This window comes from Neolamprologus brichardi, chromosome 2 (genome assembly GCF_056152115.1).
Source record: "Neolamprologus brichardi isolate AB-2024 chromosome 2, ASM5615211v1, whole genome shotgun sequence".
Taxonomy (NCBI): domain Eukaryota; kingdom Metazoa; phylum Chordata; class Actinopteri; order Cichliformes; family Cichlidae; genus Neolamprologus; species Neolamprologus brichardi.
In genome coordinates this window covers 27,979,003-27,999,828 of record NC_142105.1, presented here as the reverse complement: position 1 = coordinate 27,999,828, position 20,826 = coordinate 27,979,003, and the positions used below count along the sequence as shown (strand labels likewise).

The window sequence follows — 20,826 nt, the reverse complement described above, 5'->3', positions numbered from 1 at the left end:
CTATATTCCACATCACAATTTAAATCCCTCACTTCCGTTTTGTTGTAATAGTCTTTCTCATACCAGCCAGTGTTTCATCTGGGAGGGGATACTTTAAATTCTGTCCCTTTTGTGATAGCAGACTACTGAGCGACTGCGCCTACCTCGTAAAAAACACCTGTATGAGAGGAGGAATTTTGTGTGCGCCTGCGTCTTTACGGTAGCCGTTGATCCCGCCCTCTCTTTTGATAGAAAACTCGGTGATGTCGCTCGGTCTTTAACGAGCTTGACCCAGAAGCTGGAGAAGGAGGGGGAAAAAGAGGGCAGAAAACAGTAAAAAAAAAAAACCAACCGACCGTCTGGAAGGGGCAGGCTTTTCAAGAGCAGGTGAGTAAATTCGTAAATGTTACCATATGGCTGCGTGTGCTGGGGGTCGCGTTTTCCCCCCTCCATCAAATTATGGGTGCACTGCAGCGCTGGCAAGGAGTGGTCACAGCATCGACTCTCCACGGCTAGCTAACGATGCTAACTTAAAGTTCAAATCGAGACCCTCTATTGCTCGCCGTGCAGGACTCAAACAAGCCTTTGGTGCCAGGAGATAAAACAAAGAAAGCCCTCAGACCTGACTGTGAAGGACGCTTTAACCGAATATTCCCGTGCCTAATCTGTTTTTGCTACCCTAACGCTAGCCTGGCTATTTTTTGGCAGCGATCTGGGACGGCTATGTGGGTTATTGTGATGCTAACGTTGCAAGACAGCCAAACGAGGTCATGCGGGTGCTGAGCGAGCATTCACGCCAACTTGGGCTGATTTGATCTCCGGCGTTGTCATTTATTTGTGTTGTAGCGCTAGCGCAACTACAAAGTCAAATGCGTGGTCTTTGTTCGCCTTTTATTTATGTCTCCGTGTGCCAGCTCACCGCGTCGCTTCTGCCCCACGCTGCTATCTTAACGCTAGCAAATCAATTCCCAACATTGCGTGGGATTTCAGAAGGGGTGCTAGCAGTTAGCTGATCTTGCAGGTGATAGGTTTTGGGGTGTTCGAGCAGATATGGCAGTGTGATGCTCGAGCGTTTTTTTTCTTTTTTGCCTATCTGCACTTAACTGTGGTTTGACCTACTTATCGTTGCAGCTGATGCCTCCTTTCTGCGGGTAGCATACATATTTTTCAGCTGGAGAAGGGAGCAGATTGCACAGGCTTGACGGTAATTACGATTAGGAGCTCTCCCGTGTCCCGGAGCATAATTGGAAACCTGTTTGGTTAGACGTGTATGTATATGTTGCAGAACTCTCTGAGGTTAATGGTCTTCCATTTGCAGCCTGCCACACATCCTGGGATTATTAGCTTGTCAGCCTGTGAACCTGTTGTGTGAGTCCTGTGTGGACTTGTTTTTGTTAGGAAAGTGCCTGGGTGGGGATAACTGTCAGCCTGTTTGTGTGCCTGAACTCACAAACACTGGTTTCATTAAGGCACAAATGCACACAATGTGTTTTACACGGGCTTCCTGTACCTATCACTTTACCTATAGCTGACTCATGTGCTCCAGGTGCCACCACTAATAAGTCTGTCTGCAAGTCCTTGTTTGATTGTTGATGCGTGCTGCCGACACACACTACAATTGTGTCTGCTCTCTTGAGGTGTACAGGTTAATCCCCGAAGGGCCTAGTGTGTGTGTGTGTGTGTGTGTGTGTGTGTCCATCTACGTGCGTGCATGTTAACTGTGTGTGTGTGTGTGTGTGTGTTAGGATGTAAGTGGATTAGGAGGCTAAAGCTTCAATCCCATTACAAGCCATGCTCAGCTTAAACTACCACCAGTGGCATCAAACTGACTTGGGAGCAAATTGCAGTTAGTTACTTTGAGATGTGTGAACAGATGTGCGTTTCAGCAGTGAATATCTTGTTTCAGTGGGAGCTGGTGCAGGTGCCTCTGTTACTGACTAGATTTTAATTAAGTGGACAGAGGCTATATTGTTGCTTACATGTGAGTATGATCAGATATCCCCTGACAGGAGTGAGTGAGTCACGTTGACTGATGGGTGCAGAATCAGATGGAGCTGTCTGACTCGTGGTGTGTCAGTGTTCGATCAGATGTTGTAGTTGACCTCAAGGCACGGTACTTGACATGTTGAACCTCTTTTACTTCTCCTTGTCATGGTCCACTTGGAACAGTGTGGCTCTTTTAAAGAACAAAATAGGAAAACTTGTTTTTGTAGTTACATAGACTTTTTAAAAATGTGTTTAAGTCCATGTTGTGACTCCATACCTGAAGTCCACATGCAGGGTTGCTCCATTTGTTTCCTCTGCCACTTTACCTTTTTTCTTAGGTTGGTCTTTCTGGGCATATGTTTTTGACATCAAACTCCTGGGTTTATTTTTTTTATATATATATTAAATGTCAGACCACAATGTCTGAAACCCAAGAGAAGATTGTGATCTGATTCAGTGGTTAGACCACTCTGCTTCTTGAATCAACAGCCCAAAAATAGACTGATTTTAGATGGAGCCTGCAAACAGTCACCGCAAACATTTAATTTGGTTGCATCAGACATGAACTAGTCTTTTAACCAGTCTGAAGTGCTCAGTTATAAAGTTACAACGTCTGCTTACTCAGATTTTGGTTAGTGGATTATTAAACTTTTAAAAAGTAGAAACTTTGAGTTTTCAGGTAGTTGCAGGGGGTACTTTTGGGACCAAATAAAAGAAAATGTGCTGAAAGCAAAACAATAATTTTCTTGTTTTAGTATTATTTAAAAGCATAACTGTGATTAAAATGAATGACTTTGTACTTGTAATCTCTAGGAGATTCAAGTGAAAGTAATGTTTGATGTACCTCATGTGAGAACAGAGCACGTAACCGTCCAAAGTTTACGATGTGCGGACAGGCCACGTGTTTGCTGCCCTGTGCATGATCTGGCCTTACACCTAATGACAGCTAACTCATAAGATCATTTCCAGTAGCTAGAGCAGCCGTGATGCTGATTTCTCACTTTCTTTCTCACATTTAGCATTAGAAAAGGGAACTTGTGATAATGTCAGTGTGTCAGAGTTTTTCTGATGTTATCCCAGATTTCTATTGAAAAAAAAATGCTCTAGTAACTTCTTATTTTAAAATAAATTGCGATGACTTAGCTATGCAGGTTCATAAAAATTGGTTCCCAAAGTTAACAAAAGAAGAACAGAAACCAGTAAATGGAGAACAATATTGGCAGGGTGGGAAGTGCCTTGTGGTCGTGTGATCAACATATTGACCATGGGGGATTTTCGCCGCAGCAAAACACTCTGTTGATGGAAGAAGACAACCATCAGCTGGTGGTTTATGAAAGTGTACTTTAGGTAGGTTTTCAAGGTTTGTGTACAACTGGTTCTATTGGGATAGAGGATTTATAGTGAGCCAAAGACGCCATTGCGGACCTCTCCTCAGCTCTGATGTCGAATTCATAACATCCTGTTTCTCAGGAAGTGGCTATGAGGGGAAAGGGGAGCGGAGCGGCAGTGGGACGACATTGATTGTTTTCATTGTTCAGCGAAACTGCGCTGACTTTCAAGGCCAAAACTAACAGCTGTGAGAGAGAGAGTCGGATGGAGGACAGAAGCCATGCGCATGTAAAGAGTGACATTATAAACACAGATGCGTGCACCGTCAAATGTGTCCAATGATCTTTTTCTTGCTCCCAAACCCTTTTCACACTTGCGCCCGTGCTCTCAGTTGCACAAACTTCTCATTGTTCCTCCAGCCTCCCAGGCTGACAGCTGCAAATTCCCTCCTGGCTGTGGTTAAACCACAATAACACACTTGCTCACACACAGTGTATATATCACACACATTCTCGCCTGCCAAGAAATATCCATCATGGTTTATAATTCATCTTGTGCAAATGGCATTAGTGCTCATTAGTTCAATGAGATGGCCTACAGACGGGTAATGATAATATTAATGATTTTAACAAGCCAAGAATTGAGACTATGCGGGTTTATCACAAAACTATGGAAACAGAGCAGCTTTAGAGACTTGGTTAGTTTACTTTGCTGTGTTTGGGTCACAGTGACCAGTAAACCTGCCTTGAAGTGCCACAAAAGCACAGTAAACTCCGATCTCTGAGTGATTATTAGCTAGTGTCCTGCTTAGCCCGTTCCACACTGGATGAGTGGGTGGGCTGCTGTGCTGAATTGGCAGGAGACAATGCTAGGAATGCAAGATTAGCTTTTATCTTTGATTCAGCACTCCTTTCCTTATCACCCCCAACCCCCCCCCCCCCCCCAAGCTTCACCCTCTCATTCCCTCATCTTTCCTACAAGTCCATCTGTTTTATTTGTTTCCAGCTCTTAAAAGTCTGTCCATCTCAATCTCTAAAGGATGAAATCAGCCCTGTCTGGGCTGTGACCATATAAAGGCATGTGGGTAACAGGACAGCAGTTTGTGATTTGCTCAGGTAGGAGGTTATGACTCTCTGTGAGTCAATGAGGTGACATCATATCGCTTCCTGGCAGCCAGCCTTATCCCACATGCAAATGCTGGTTTTGGTTCTCGTGGATTCCTTTGTCTTAGGAAACACTTAAGCCACGCCTGGTTTCCTCATCAGGTCATCCCACTTTCCCTCCCTCTTTTCCCATACCGAACACACCCCATTCTGGGATTTTATTTATTTTTTTTTTTTTTAAATGTCGTGTGCTTTGTTATTCATTATTTTGAAATTCGTACAGGAACAGACAGGCACTGCAGCCGTCATTTTACTAGGTAAACTGAAACTGAGAAAATGATCTTACTGTGTGGTAATAGTGTGTGATAATAGTTTTGTTTTTAATAATTTTCTTTATAAACTCATGCTGGGTCATGAAAGTCAAACGATGAGTCATTCATTATCACATCTTGAGCCCCAATGCTTGCTTTGTGCTTTGCTCTACACCTGCGATCTGAAGTGTAAATGCAGGGCCCTGTTTCTTGTTCAAACTTTCAGCTGTGTTGGTGCATGTGCGCTAGACAGCGTGACTGAAATTTAGTCACCCCCCACCTCGTCCAACCGGTCATGCAGGTGTGTAGCAATAGCGGGTTTATTCACCTCATGAAGAGCTGGGCCGCTGCAGAACAGGGTGTATCACCAGATAAGAGGATCTGAGTCTCCACTATCCAGTTGCTTGCCTCTGGTATAACAGTGTCTCTTTTATTTTTAAGGTACAATAACAAAGGATATGGAGGGAGGGGATATAAGGCAGTTAGGAGATTTGTGGATTAATGCTCAGAGCTACAGGTAGGGTGGAAACTGATTAGAGAGAAAAGCTTGGATGAAAAAAGGGCAAAAAGAAGAGGTGGTAAGAAGAACATATGTTAAATCTCTAAAACCTGCTTTTGCTTAAGCTCTTTATGCTGAAAATTGATGTTATCCAATCTAGAAATAGCTGCAGGTTGTTCAACTTTCCCCAGCTAGCCTCCATACTCTGGCCAAATGTTGAGTAAATACAGGGTGTGTCCAAAGGCTGAAACTACTGTATATCTGTCTCCCTGCTGTGCCTTCCTCCTCACAGAGTGCGCAAACAACCCCCGTTGACACGCTTGTATGGTATTCTCACTGCGTTGCTGATTTTCAAGCCAATGCGTCTTCACTAAAACAGTTCTCGTCCTCTTTCCTCCACCTCTTTTCTTTCTCTGCAGTCCATTTCTACCTGCTTCTGGGGCTCGGTGGTTGGGTCACTTTCCACACATGAACAACTAAAGCGCCACTTCTGACCTTGGTGTGATCTCTCACCTCTTCTACCAAAACCCTGCCCACAGGTTAAGGTGTGTATTTTGGATTTTCTGTAAACCCAGCTTAAAGGCAGATGGTGCATTTTTAGTGGTCAACCCATAAGGAGAAGTGTGCAGTTCTCTTTGGGGTTAAAGGTTGTAAGTTGTGGTGTTCAGCTTCCTGTTTTAGTAAAAAAAAGCTTCATTCTCTAAGGGTAAAGGTTGTTTATATAAAGGATTTTCTATTTACCACCAGAAATTATTCTACTTGAATATGCGGGGGAGTGACTTATCCAAGGACAGCATTTAGCTTCTCTCTGCTCTTATCTGAAACTTTATCTATGAAATGTCTTGTGATACAAAGATACTACATGTTTTAAAAACTTTTCTTGGCGTCTTATTTCTGTGTGGTATCGGACAGTGTCAAAATTTAGAGGATATCTTAGTTTATTGAATGATGGTGTATTAAACTGCATGCAGTCATTGACGTAATGTTGTGATAAAATACTACATATCCACGTTTTATGATTTAACAAACTTTTATGGTTAAGTGCTATAAACCTCTGCTACCACTTCCTCTCTGCTGCAGTTTACCAGTGAAGTTGGGATTTCAGTTTTTTTTTTTTTTCTTGTTTTAATCCTTTGAACACAGTAAATTTTCCCACGCAGAATTTAAATTGGTTGGCCACGCAAATATATTTATTTTAGCCAAAAAATATATATATCTTTTTTTTAAATCAGTTTTCCTCAACTCATCTCTTTTTGTTTTTTTTGTTTTTTGTATTTTGCAAAAGTTCTCTGTTACAAAGTTTTCTGCCTGCAGGCTGACCAGTCGCTGGTACTGGTTTTCCAAACAGTCTCTCATTCAGTTGAGCCCCATAGGCTGTGACTGACAAGGAAAATGAATCAACTGCTCTGTCTTGTATTTGTCACAAAGTGCTTGGAAATGTGACAGAGTGCAAGAGGAACACCTTATTTTTATTTTATTTTTTGCCTGTGTGTGTAGAATCCTTGTCTGTTGCTGTTGATGACGTGTGAATATGTGGGAAATATTGCTCATAGTTGTGACATTGGGGGGGGGGGGGGGGGGGTGGATGAATGAAATGGACATGACAGGAAGTCTCCCAATACACTAGAATTTTACAGGAGGAAAGTTCTCTGGTTGACGTTCAGTTGGAGGCGTGTCTTTACGCTAACCGTTGTAATTTCATCACTGAAGCCAAATCATGAAGCGAACTCTTGTGAAATCCCGTAGCTCTCTGAGAAACCTCTGTCTTAGTTACCAAACAAGATCTGAGGATAACCATCTCCCCATTCAAATCATGCATCAGCTGGATCTCGCTGTACTCTGTTTGGAGAGTGTGTTTTTGTTATACACCCTCTCCCACTGCTGTAGCCTGTTTTAGGGCTGTATGCATGTGTGTAACGCCCCCTTCTCTCCCCTTGGGGCTGTGTAGTGTGTATGGAGCAGTGCGAGAGCGCAGCGGCTCTGCTGGAGTCGGTCAGGGAGCAGGAGGTGCAGTTTGAACAGCTGACCAGGGCGCTGGAGGAGGAGAGGAGGAGAGTGGGCCTCCCCGCCACTAGCCCCTCAACCTTGGGTCGTCCCCTCCCTCACACACAGGTAACTCCCCAAAGAACCCAAATATTCCCATCTTGAGTCATTTCAACACCTCTACATCTTTGATTGTATGGATCATTATTCCCTCCATCCAACCCTTGGAGTGAGTTCATGCATCGTTTGTCTCTTGACATTCATCCGTCCATCACTCATCCCTTATCTCCTTGGAACCACCTCCTCCCATCCACTGCTCAGCAAGGGCGTTTCTGTGCGTCATTCTTGTAACTTTTTTTTTTTTTTTTTAGATCTTTCTTTACGGACTCTGATAACATATGTCTGACTCGTTAACTCTCATCTGCAAATTTATCATTACATGCCTTCAAAACCTATCAGCATGCCTACAGTGTCACTCACCGGACGCACTCTGACTCACATTCATTTTTCATTCTCCCCTGCTGTGGAATTTCAGTCATTTTCTTATCCCTTCACAGCATTGTGCATGTGTTGCATAGTCCTCTAAACAAGTTTTCTTCCCCAAGTTTTTGTTTTGTTTTTTAAGATCACAAATTATTTTCTTTTATGATCATGTCGCATCCTCAGTGTTCATTTGTTTTAAACTCTACTAGATGAACAGCTGTTTAAAAGTCGATATTCATTTCTGCTGTATGCATCAGTCTTAACTGTCTGTGTGTTGGTGCTGCATGTTGTATCTATTAGACTTGCAAATTTGTGTGTTGTACGTTAGAAATTGTTATGGCTACTCCAGAGCTTCCAGGTTTGGCAGGAAGCTGACAGGTTGGCTTAGGATAGCTTTTCAAAATGACAGTGGATACATTTTGGCCATTAACTGACACATTTTAGCTCTGATGCTGTCATTATATCTGACAACTGAGAGCACTTATGGAGGCAGAATTGCTAAATGACAATAATGGATTTTGTGCAGATGTTATAAGACGTTACATTTTCTTTTTCAAATAAATTAAAAAACAGGGATCATTATGAGTAGGTATATTTATTTTCTTACATTTATTTAAAGCTTTTTAGAGGTTTAGCTGTGACTCCCCCTTGTTTTGTTTTCCAGACTAATAATTTATGTGGTCCCACTGTTATCTTGTGCCATTTTTCTTTACCATAGCGCTTAACTATCACAGTAGCAAGTTTGAGCAGTTAGAAAATAATGGACCTGTTTTTGTTTGTTTGATCAAGTCACACTTTTACAGTAGAGGAGAAATGTTGGCACACTCCTGTAAGCAGTTCTTAAATGTTTTCCTTCCTTTTTCAGGGCGTGCTGACATTGATTAGATCTCATGTTTTGTCTTATGAAAATCCTTGAAAGCCTGAAGGCTACAAAAACTTTGTGATAGATGTCAATGCTTTATGATAAAGGCACACAGTATCTGTTCTGCCATTATGGGTTCAAATGCATACCAGAGTTGTTTGTAAATCAGATGGTATTAAAGGAAGGACCAGCTCTAGAGGAAGTTTGTGCTTCCTTTACGGTGTATGCACAGTCTGCTCTTCCAATCTTCATATCGCTTTTTAAAAAAACAAAAACACAGCCCTGCTTCCTTGTGGGCACACAATAAAACGCAGTAGCATTGCAACAAAGTGGAAGAAATTGTTAAAGGTCTTTAAATATTTTTCTGGTCAGCAGTATCAGTAATACTGAAACTCGGTGTTGAAACGCTAAACAGCTGCTGAGAAACGCTTCCAAAATAGCTCAGTTGTGCTGCGCTTGCATGTGATTGCCACTAACCGAGGTAGTTGCATTGCTAGAGTGTTACTGTGGTTTAGAAAGAAAGTGTCCCAAGTCGTACACTGTGACAGCCTTTGATTATATAAGAGTTTAGTGCAGGAGGAAACGAGGTGTGAGGATGACTGGCTGCATTCCAAAATGTCCTCCTTCGTGTCTGGCAGTGATTCACAGACCATAAACATGCAGGGACGGTTTGGTCAGCACTGAATGTGCATCAGCAGCAGTAATATCATCTGAGTGGTTAAAAGTAGACGGCACAGACTACTGGGAACTGTGCCTTTACCCTCAATCTTGTATATTGTTTCAGTGTAATAGTATATTTAATTTTTTTTCCTGTGTATTTCACAGTCATGTTTTCCTCTTTCATCCCAGAACGGGCGTTTAGGGGATGCAGACATAGAACGACTGAAGCTGACAGACACGTATATAAACGGCACACAGGTATGTGATTGTACAAAGTTAAGCACATTTAAAAATAATGTTCTTTTATCTATGCTTAAATATTTACACGTGTGGTGTCTTTGCTACAGTACAGGATGGTGGACCCTGCACATGGCGCTCTAGATGAGAGCTACACGCCAGAGGATGAATCTCAGGAAGTGCATTCAGTCTTTTCCGAAGAAGGAACCACGCGGCGGATGGACAATGGGGTATGTTAATCTAGCGCATGCTTCATTTTCACTGACGATATCAGACGTTATTAAATTTTAATTTAGCCATGAACATTTTAAAACACTGGACTGATCTCACTATGCCACAGATGAAGAAACCGAAATCGCGCACAGTCCTGCCTACTGAGTCATTGTCCATCGATGGGGGCTTGTCAGTGCCTGGTATGGGCATCTACAGCGCCACATTGGACCGTCCTTACAGGCAGCCTGGTGGAATGGACTACCCCACTGCTACAGTACCCAGAAACTACCACTATGGTCCTGTGGGTGGTTACGATGACTATCGCGGAGGTCCGCCATCAGAGGCCTACGCTAGTCTGAGCAGGGGTTCACACATGGATGATCGTTACAGGTGATTGATGCTTCTGGACAGTGTCTTGACGTTTAATGGTGACTGCTTTGTCCTACATTCAAGCATACACGTCTTTACAAGCCACAGTGTAACGGAAGTTTCCATCATTGCATACAGGGGAATAACTTCCTGTTTTGCCTCATTAATTATTTAACTTTTTAGCCCTTGTTAATACTAATAGACATGTTTTTCCACACTCAATAATTCAAAGCTAAATATAATTCCCCCCCCCCCCTTTTTTTTTTTTTTTTTTTTTTTTTTTTAAAGCATGCTTTTTGTAGTGCATGTTCTAAATAATCATTCAGTCATGTGTGAAACTGACATGAGCAGAATTTATAGTTGACAGGCCTTGAACTTGACACCATAATAAGATGATGGTAACGTATAGCCAGTCTATAAACATCTGTTCCGCATTTGTCCTCAGACCATGAGGTGTCAGGCAGAAGCCGAGATGTGACATCAGATAACACGTGTCGATCTGTTCCACATTATTAGCACCTATCTCTGCTAATCTGCTAATCTAACACTGTCTTTTCTTTGGAAAAGAAAGGATTAAACTAACCCGACTCATCACTTTCATAATTGCATTCTTTACTCAGGCCAATGGATGGCTACAGGACTCTGGACTCTGGCTACCGGGCTCCGAGCCGCCAGCAGCTCGACCCGTACGCAGCACAGCCCCAGGTGGGTCGGGGAATTAGGGCCATGGGCTCTGCGATGGAGATGCGGTATGGGCACGGTCACTATGGTTTGGAGGATGATCAACGTAGCATGGGATATGATGAATATGGAATGGGGCCTCCACCCATGCACCCTGGAGGCTATGGTACCATGCCACGCCTGGGGCCGGGGCCTGGGGGTATTGATAGACGAAGACTGAGGTAAAATAAAAACGTACTGTTCTGCACTAAGTCAATTCACAACATTACATAGTTTATTTGATAAATAAAAACTCTTGATAAATGCTTCCGTCCACTTTTACAGGAGCTGCGAGGACACTTTGGACAGTGACATAGGCAGCGTTGAGCCATACGCCTGGGCCGTCCCGATGACGATGGAGAGAGGAAGCATGGCTTCTCTGGACAGCACATTGAGAAAACCTCCTACTTCGTGGAGACAGCCAGAGCTTCCGGAGGTTATCGCCATGTTGAATTACCGCCTGGACCCTGTCAAGACCAACGCTGCTGCCTTCCTCCAGCACCTCACATTCAAAAACGACAAGGTAAAGCAAACTCTGCAATTGTGTTTCTGGTAGTTCTCTCTTTCTTTGTATGCTGAGTTGTAGTGTTTCTTCTGCTAATTTCTTTTTTTAAAGGAAGTATCTAATTATGTTTGTAGGTTAAATCAGAAGTGCGCCGCCTAAAGGGCATCCCAGCTTTGGTGTCGATGCTGGACCATCCTAGTAAGGATGTGCACCACTCAGCCTGCGGGGCTCTGAAGAATATTTCATATGGACGAGACCAAGACAACAAAATCGCCATCAAGAACTGCGATGGCGTACCTGCTCTGGTCAGATTACTGAGGAAAACGCACAACCAGGATCTCACAGACACTATCACAGGTATCACTGTTATTTAAAATACTTGTGGTTTTTGTTCTTTTTAATATATGTAGCTCTTAAATGTTGCTACTATTTAGAAGATTTGTGTGGTGGTTATATTTTCTTATTTTAAAGGCTCAACTGTCTCTTTATTTCATTCTAATATTCATTCTATATTATCCCAGGCACCTTGTGGAACCTTTCATCCCACGATTCGGTTAAGATGGAGATTGTGGACCACGCCCTGCATGCCCTAGTTGATGAGGTGATTGTTCCACACTCAGGCTGGGAGAGAGGGAACAGCGGAGGAGGAGAAGAAAGCTGCAAACCACGCCATATGGAGTGGCAGACCGCCTTGACCAACACTGCTGGCTGCCTTAGGTATGCAAGAGATCAATGGATGCAAAGCAGAGGAAGTTGAAGAAGGAGAAAAGGAAGCTTATTTTAAGGAGAAAACATGCAATTATGTGCTTAACGTCTCTCCCTTTACTTCAGGAATGTGAGTTCAGAACGCAGCGAGGCCAGGCGAAAGCTGAGGGAATGCACGGGGCTGGTGGATTCACTTATGTACATGGTCCAGTCACAGATCAACTGCAAAGATGTGGACAATAAGGTTAAAAATTCACTTATAACTGTCCCTTTTTTTCGCAAGACAGTTGTGCGATTTTAAAAAAATAAATGAATAAATAAAAATTGGAGTTTGAGCCTTTTGTCCCCGTTCATCCCTTCTTCCTATAGCTGGTGGAGAACTGCGTCTGCCTTCTGAGGAATCTGTCCTATCAGGTTCACCGTGAAATCCCCGGCTCTGAACAATACGCAGAGGCCATACCTGTCAACCAGGGCCCAGCTCCAGCCAGTAAGGGTGGCTGCTTTGGCTCTAGAAAAGGCAAAGGTTGGTGTTTTACAGCTACTCCATTGTGTCAGATTTGTGGTTGAGTGCGTGGCAGTTACTGGTGGGGTTGAGCTTTTTGGTGGCAGAAGACCCTTTCCCTGTTTTTCACACTCTACTACTGTTTCCCCCTTTCCTTTTCTCCCTCCTTATTTCTTCCCACCCTATTTCACTTCTTCCTTTCTCTGTGCTCTGTTTAGATGAGTGGTTTTCCAAAGGTAAGAGTTTGCGTTTGGTGTTCTCACGAACCTGCGAAGCTGTCCATCCCTCTCATCACATTATTTTACTAATGCATATTGAAACACCTGGAGAAATAACGTTGAATTTACACGCATTCCACAGGCATGATCACACATAGCATTGCATGCTGATGGTGCTTGTTCCACTGGTTGCATGTTGGACCAGATAACAAGACTGAGAATATGAAAATGGTTATACCCCCCTCCCAACATCACTATATCTGTCTTATCTGCTGTTTCTTTTTCTTTTTTTCTGCAGGAAAGAAGGATGTAGATGATGGAAGTGCAGATATGGTTGATATTCCAAAGAGAACGACACCTGCCAGAGGTACTGTTTGTGTGTCTGCTTCGCTTTCAGATTTGATTTATATGAACACAAGCTCCCTGAGCAACTATAAAAGCACACAACTCTCTCTCTCTGTGCCAACTTTAGGTTATGAGCTTTTGTTCCAGCCTGAAGTGGTTCGTGTTTACACGTCACTGCTCAAAGAGAGCCAGAACCCATCAGTGCTCGAGGCTGCTGCCGGCGCCATCCAGAACCTGTGTGCTGGCCGGTGGACTGTTAGTATAATTTCTTTTCAGTGATTCAGAGCTGGCTGTCTGCTATAAAAGGCTAATGTTTAATTTAGAACTTTAAAAGTGCACGAACCCTAAATAGTTGGGTCTGTCTTTGTTTTTATGTTATTAGATGACAACTAAAGTTGATCTATTCTTTGTGCTTTTCATACAGTATGGTCGGTATATCAGGGCCAAGGTGCGTCATGAGCAGGGACTCCCCATGATGGCAGAACTGCTGGCTCATGGCAATGATCGTGTGGTTCGTGCAATGTCTGGAGCATTGAGGAATCTTGCTATTGACAACCGTAACTGTGAACTGCTAGGTAAGATTGTTTCTTCTTAGCTGTTATCTATTATCTTAGTCTGTGTCATTTTTTTCTAAACATTCATTGCACTTGGGTTAAGAGTAAGAGTTTCTCTTGCAGGTTTGCATGCAGTGCCTCACCTTGTGGCCAACCTGCCTGGAGCCCAGAATCAGTCTGGGCGTAATCTATCCGAGGAGACAGTTGTGTCTGTTCTGAGCACGCTCAGTGAGGTGCTAGGCAACAGATTGGAGCCAGCAAAGGTCCTTCGAGAGAAACGAGGCATAGAGAGCCTGGTGCTAATCAACAAAGATGGGTAAGTGTTCTCTGAGTGTAGAAAAGGTGCTTTGCGTATGTTTTTTGTCGTATAAAAGTAGCTGTTTTCTAACCGGTGTAAGCCGTGTGTGTGTTATATAACAGAAAACTCATCAGACATGATAACAGCTCCAACCCTTATCTCTGGTTATCTTGCAGCAAGCGCTCTGATCGCGAAGTGCGGGGGGCGAGCCAGGTTCTGCAGCTCGTCTGGGCTCACAAGGAACTGCGCCGACCTCTTGAGAAAGACGGCTGGAAGAAGACAGACTTCATGGTTAACATTAACCCAGGCACCACTACCACTAACGGCCCGAGCACTCGAGCTAACGGCACCTATGAAGACAGCACTACACCCCTCCTGGACAGAGGTGAGCAGAGAAAGTATTTGCATTAAATTTTGTAGGAGGGTTATTTATGAAGAGTTTTACAGCTTGACTCATGAATTGTTTTTCTTTGTGTCAGGGGAAAAGAGGGACATGATTCCCCTGAATGACATTGGCCCTGGTTAGTAGATTTCTTTTACATTTCTTTTGTTTTTGGGGGGTTTTGTTCCGCCTCAAGATTAAATCTTTAGCAAATTTTAACCTGTTTTCATCTTCCTTCAGAGGCCTACTCTACACTGGACCAGAAAGAAAGGAGACACACTCTGGATGAGACCACAGACACTTTACCGGTACTTCAAGTCACTGTTAACATGTTGGATTGCTGGCTTAATGACACTAATCCCTAACCTCCTGCACAGCTCTGAATATTTCCTGATTGTAACCTTTTAAAACCTCACGATTACTGACACATATTTTCTCACACTCACTTCCTGTCCACCTTCTTTCTTTCTCTGTCTTTCTCGGCTCCTCTCTCAGCGAGGGGTGTATGGGGGCAGAAAGGGCTCCCTGCCTCTATTGGACTCCTACGATGGTTAGCCCTCCCCCATCCCCTCTACCCCCCTCTGCATGTAACAGCATGGTATGTCCAACTGACCTCTATTCCTGCATGAACTTTATGAACTCCTTTTTGTCTCTAATAACTGAAAACCTGAGTGAAACCTGGTCCAAGTCTGATTGTGAACTAAAACAGGCAGAGGTGTCGTTGTACTGATGCTTAAATATGAGATACCCTGATGTGTTGTGTATTCATGCTGGTATAGTATGCTGCTAGGTGCTCCTTGTGCATTGTCCTCTGTCATTGTAAATCTGAACCCCGGCTGATCATTAAATAATAACATTTAGATCCTCAGAATAATAACTGTTTATGCATTAGTGTTGTCACAATACCACAGTTTTAAAAGTTACTCACAGTCCTTTTAATACAAAACCAAAGTTCGGTGTCAGTTTTCTACCCATTTGCTGTACATGATCTCATGGGACTGGGTACAAATGGCATGAAACTTCAGGCCCATTTCGTGCATTTATGGTGTTAAATGCCATGCAAAAAAGTTACTGGTCACATTTGTTGTTCTTGGCAAGAAATGGCACATGAAAATCAAAACAATTCTGATGAAATTGATCATTCCCAAAGCAGTTTTGCTGTGACAGCTACTCTAATCTTTGTCCCCCTCAAAGTCCTTTACAATCAGCTGCTGGAGTGGATTTAAGAATGTCGGGAAGCGTTAATGCTTTTGTCATGTTGTGAAATATTTGCCTGGTTTTTCGGAGATCCATTCCACCATTGTGGGTTGTTATTTGTGTGAGAGAGCACACTCTTGTGGTTGTGTCGGCTACTACAATAACAGACACCCAAGAATAGAAATGGGTTTCATTGATTTCTTTGAGTTTGTGAGGAAAGCAGTGGTAAAAAGTGCTATTTCTTAACGGCTTTGTTTGGATTACTTTGTAAAATGTTCCTGACTGCATGACCGGAATGGTGAGGGTTTTAAATAAACATGTTTGACAGTTCAGACACGTAACAAATCAAACACAGAGCAGCCCAGTCACTTGTTTAGTCGTTAATGGATGATTGACTTCAGCATAGACTTCAGTTTATTATGGAATAGTTTTATGTGCAGGGCAGCAGGCCAGGAACTAGAATCGAATTGAACTAAACTAAAACAGTAATGTGATTATAGTAGCCTCCTGTTGAAAGGTCGTTTACTGTGACAACACTAGTGTGTAGATTGCCATACTTATACCACACAAGTCTTTGTGTTGCCTCCTTGTTTGATGTCTAAATCAGCCACACATCTTTTGTACTTATGGTTGTTGTTTTTTTTTTGTTGTTGTTGTTGTTGTTGTTGTTGTTGTTGTTGTTTTTAAATCATTGTGTTTTCGTCTCTTCCTCCAGAAAAACTGATAGTTTGCATCACCCAGACTGGGCCGTCCCTGCCCTACCACTGCTACTGAGGAGAGAAGATCCAGACTCTCCCTCTCCTCACCCCTTCCTTTCCCCATTTCTCTCTCTTATCACCACACAGATGGGATCAAAACATGGGGGCGGGGGGGTTGGCTTCCAAAGAAAGTGGTTGTGTTGCAGGCAAAGACTTTCAAGCAACACACACACACACACACGTGCAAATTCAGTTGTAGCAGCAGAAATGTATTCCGTTTATAACTTATAATTATTCTGTAAAGGCAATCACCTTTGTTGACAATCATTTGATTCTGGTGTTGTCCTCCGGCTTGCTTTTTTTTTTTTCTTTTTTCATGCTGTTAACTTTTTTTTTTTTTTTTTTTCTCCTCTTGGCAATTTTATTGTCATGTTACAGCCACCTGACATTGGCCCTGATAAGTTTGTATTTAGACATTTAAGTAGGGTATATACTGTATATAAAAAGAAAAGGGGGGTGACTGCAGTAGTTTTGGCTCATTAATTTAATTAATGGGAGGTTGGGACACACCGACAGCCCGCCCTGTAGATTGAGAATGTTTATATAGGAGTTATTTTCCTGTCTAGAGTTATTTTCTCTCAGTTGGGATGACAAGAAAGGGCAGGTGTGTGTATATTTATCATACAGTAAACCTGTGGGCGTGTGTGCACATGGAAAATGAATATGGACCTTTTGAATGATTGTGTGTTGATCCAGATGACACCACGTTTTTCCATCAGTCATGCTGTCTTTTTTTTTTCTTTCTTTTTTTAATTGTGTGCTCCTCTTCCTGTGAGGAAGCTGTTCTTGTTCTGTTCCCTTTTGTCCCTCCCCACATGGAACATTTAGGAGAATTTCAGCTGCTTTATTTTGGATTTTCCTGTTTGGGTTTAGCCAACTAAACCAGCCAACACTTCAGACCTGGTACTGAGATGAAGCTGTGAACAAACACTACTAAGCCACTAAAATATTTCGACATACAGCTTCAGAAGGCCCTTAACCATTCCTGTACACCTGCCTGTTCATCTTTTCTTTTTCTTTTTCTTTTCTTCTGGACCAGCTGGAGTGACTTTTTGGAAGAAATTTAAATATAAAATTCTGTAGCTGTTTTTTATACATGCTTGTCTGTATTAAAACATTTGGGAGGCTTCTGTACTCAGAGGAGACTCGAGTTTTAACATGTTGGGAGAGATACAGGTGTAATTTAAACTGGGAGGCTGGCAGAAGGCACATTTTGTTTTTGGGTTTGTTTTTTTGTTGTTTTTTGTATTTCTTTGTGTGTCTGTTTCTTTTTATTTTCTGGATGTTTATATGTATGGGAGTGGTGGATGAGAGCATTATGCAATTTGTTCTACTTTATAATTCCACTTTTACATCAGAGTTGTTTTAAAGGCAAAAGAGACCAATCATCTTTTTTTGTTTTGTTTTGTTTTTTACTCTTCACACACATAGTATATTTGTACTGTTGCCTATCCATGTAAAATTATGATGTACCATTCATTACCTGCCTTGGCTCTGAGAAGTTGCTTTCGTTTTTTCTTTTTTCAGTGACGTATGTAACTGGTTGTTTTTATAAATAAAGATCTTTTCCTAGACAAGCTTTGGTAACGTGTGATTGATGTGTCTGTGTGCGGCTGTGAGGAAGGACTCCTGTATCGTGTGGATAAACATCTAATTAAAGAGGGGAAATGCATCTGTGTAATTTCATCCCCTCACTCTTGGCAAATGCTAATAGTTGGTGTGTTTGATATTCACTCCCTCACATCTTTAGATCTAATTAGTTGTGCTTTCAGTTGGGAAATGCTTTTTATTTAGGAGATTAACGTGTTTGTCTCTTAACTTAAGGCGCGAGCAGTTTGAGGTCTTGTGCTGAAGCCTTATTAAAGCCAGCTAACTTTCAAGCGCCACAGTAAAGCTGAAGGCCGGGCGAGCGTTGACGTTCTCGGCTTTGCTGTTTGCCTCCGGTTACACACAGAGCAGCATGTTGACAGGAGGCTAGTGTCCTGAAGCTTCCAAACATGTCAAAGATACACAGTTGGTTGTCTGTGGATACGACAGTGTTTAGGTGTTTCAAGTATGCAGCGCATCTGAAATGCATCATGGGCTGGCTGAGAAGCAGCTGCTGGATCACGAGGGCTATGAGCAGGTGTCGGTGTGAAAGTTTGATATTAGTTAAGCTATGATGTGCATGCGTCTGCTTGGAATATTAAAATTAACCTTAAATTGAATACACAAGGTGCAGGAAGACAGCCAGTGAGGGCATGTTAGTGGTGTTTTAGCACCGTGAGGGAGTTTATTCTATAGTCTGGAGGTTCGCGTGCTTTTTGTAGTAGCTACTTAACAATTTATTCATTCTTGAATCTCTTTACTTTTAGTTGTAACAGTTTGAAGCACACCAGCATACACATAATACTCCTGCTTTCATCTCTCAATCTTAAGCAGTCATTTTCACTTTTAAAAGCCACAGAGTCCTGTTACAAGGGAAGCTACAGATTAATGATTTATGAGAGATGTGCCAAAAACGCCTACATGTATTTTAAGTTTTGAGAACTAGGCCTGATTTGAGTGTTTAAGCGTGTAAAAGGTATAAAGCCCCACAATAGACTGGCAACCTGTTCAGAGTGCATCCTGCCTATTAGCCAAGGGCAGCTGAGCTAGACTCCAATGCCCCCTTATCCTGAAATGTATAAGACAGATTGATGTGCAATTTGAGAATTTTGGTTTTAAAAAAAATAAAGCAAAACCTCTTTCACTTCTACTTATCTTCTTTAACAGGTCTTAACATTAGCTAGAAACAGCCATCACTGCTGAAATTGAACAAAAATGAAGCTAAACTGCAGAAGCAGTGTGTGAAAACCTAAGCATGCTCCATGATTCAGTAGCTTGTAGAACCACCTTTAGCAGCAGTAAGTAGTTTTCTGTATGACTTCATCTGTCTCTCACGTCACTGTAACAGAATTTTAGCCCGCTCTTCTTTACAGCATTGCTTCAGTTCATTGAGGTTTGCAGGCGTTCGTTTATGCGCGGCTCTTTTAATTTCAGTCATGCTGAGGTTTGGACTTTTTACTTTTTTTTTTTGCAACAACTCGATTCTTTACTTTTCAGCCATTCTGTTGTAGATTTACTGCTGTTCTTAGTCAATTTGTGCCAAGCTATAGTTGCTGCACAGGCAGACTCACATTTGACTCTAGAATACTTTGGATCGCTTTAACATTTAAAATGCTGAGACCTGTGAAGTTTAAGATGTAGCTCTTGATGAGCTTTATTGCAGTTTCTCAGAGCACTGCAAGGTCTGATCTTGAGTTAAGTCTCGTGGGACGTCCGCTCCTGGGAGGATTGGCAGCTTTCTTTAATGTTTCTCACTTGTGAATAAATTATTAAATTGTTTGGAAATGACCTGATGAGCCTTCCCAGATTGATGGGCAGCAACAGTCATTTCTCTTCAATTATTATATACATATTGATTTATTCTTTTTATTTACTCAAGGAAAGGAGGAATCATGAAAGAAATCTTCTGCTACAAAGGTCTTAGACTTTGTTCACAGCTATAAAGCTATAAAGGAAAGAATCACAGTGACAAATGAGTCCTGAAATGTATATGTGGACATGTGAGTGCTGCTTTAAGACATACTTTCGACACGGAGCCCTGTGAAGTTCCCTTGCCAAAATTAGCAGGCTCCTCATTCATGATAGGAAAGGCAATATAACCGGACAGTTGCATGTAAATATCTCAAAGAATTTCCAGTTTATGAAGGTAATCTTATAGCAACGTTTATAGCTGAACTCCCTGCTTACAGCTTTAATATTAGAGCTGTAATTAACTGCACAGCTGTTGCGAGCAGCTATCTGACTCAGATGTGCGCCTGTCTGGGTTACTCACTGCGTGTGTGTAATGCTTGCAACCTGTGCAGCTGGTGCAGACACACACACACCGCTCTTTAAACCTGAGACCACCAAACGCAGCAGATTCTCCCCCTCTCCTTCATGGTGTCCTATCATTCGGTGTCATTTCTATTTAGGGCTCCTCCGCTGTTCCTCGTTTCCTCTCTAACGCTCAGATAGAAGCACCGGCATTTAACTCCTGCACACCATATCGGAGGGGGAAAAAAACCTACTGGGAGGACCAAGGGAATACAGTACGTGATCGAGACAGGAATGTAGAGCTGGATTCATCACAGGGACACAGCACCACTGGGATTTTATGTGTGGCTTTACGCTTCCTTCCTTATACTCCCTAGAGGTGATCTGTGGACGACTATGCGTGACCATACAAACAGATAGAGCAACGGACCGGCTTTGATTTGGCTCATGGATACACTCAGCGTCCCTGGTCCATCCACTTCGAACTCGGATAACGAGTCCCCTGAACATACTCCAGACCCAGATTCCTCCCGCCACACCACCCACACTGGTGGGCAGAGCGGGCTCGGTGGCCTGGGATATGGGATCAGGGTAGCGTGGCACCACCTGAGGCCCTTCATCCCCTTCTTTCTCATCAGTTTCATGGTGGTAGCTCTCGTCTACCTGATGCAAGCCATCATCTACGGGGGGCCCTTCAAAGACCCGCTCTTCTTTGTCAAGTTTAATGAGCGCTGGCCACGACCGACTCCACCACGAGTGGACACAACGTCCTCTACCGAGCTTTTTGG

At 42.7% G+C, this 20,826-nt stretch overlaps 1 protein-coding gene across 7 annotated transcripts; it reads left to right on the top strand.

Annotated features, from left to right (window-relative positions):
• Positions 1–75: 75 nt before the first annotated feature.
• On the top strand, positions 76–17,771 carry LOC102786405 (catenin delta-1-like). 7 transcript variants are annotated; one of them, XM_087850200.1, is made up of 22 exons: positions 76–366; positions 5,627–5,752; positions 7,156–7,319; positions 9,385–9,453; positions 9,543–9,662; positions 9,773–10,035; positions 10,635–10,916; positions 11,020–11,257; positions 11,374–11,596; positions 11,761–11,956; positions 12,071–12,188; positions 12,314–12,467; positions 12,665–12,682; positions 12,963–13,031; positions 13,137–13,264; positions 13,434–13,584; positions 13,687–13,879; positions 14,038–14,246; positions 14,341–14,382; positions 14,484–14,551; positions 14,739–14,793; positions 16,156–17,771. In XM_087850200.1, exons 3-22 carry the CDS (start codon positions 7,161–7,163, stop codon positions 16,212–16,214), a joined length of 2,814 nt encoding a protein of 937 aa, XP_087706326.1. In that variant the 5' UTR covers positions 76–366; positions 5,627–5,752; positions 7,156–7,160; the 3' UTR covers positions 16,215–17,771. The 7 variants fall into 7 exon arrangements, with proteins under 7 accessions (XP_087706326.1, XP_087706339.1, XP_087706329.1 ...); XM_087850213.1 differs by having other exon boundaries at positions 14,739–14,841; XM_087850203.1 differs by lacking the exon at positions 5,627–5,752.
• Positions 17,772–20,826: the final 3,055 nt, after the last annotated feature.

Bases quoted from the DNA above. Each gene is read 5' to 3' on its own strand.
- LOC102786405 (XM_087850203.1), top strand. From the start codon at position 7,161: ATGGAGCAGTGCGAGAGCGCAGCGGCTCTGCTGGAGTCGGTCAGGGAG. The intron at 13,585-13,686 runs GTAAGATTGTTT...TTTCTCTTGCAG, and splicing joins CCGTAACTGTGAACTGCTAG to GTTTGCATGCAGTGCCTCAC. The intron at 14,794-16,155 runs GTTAGCCCTCCC...CTCTTCCTCCAG, and splicing joins TCTATTGGACTCCTACGATG to AAAAACTGATAGTTTGCATC.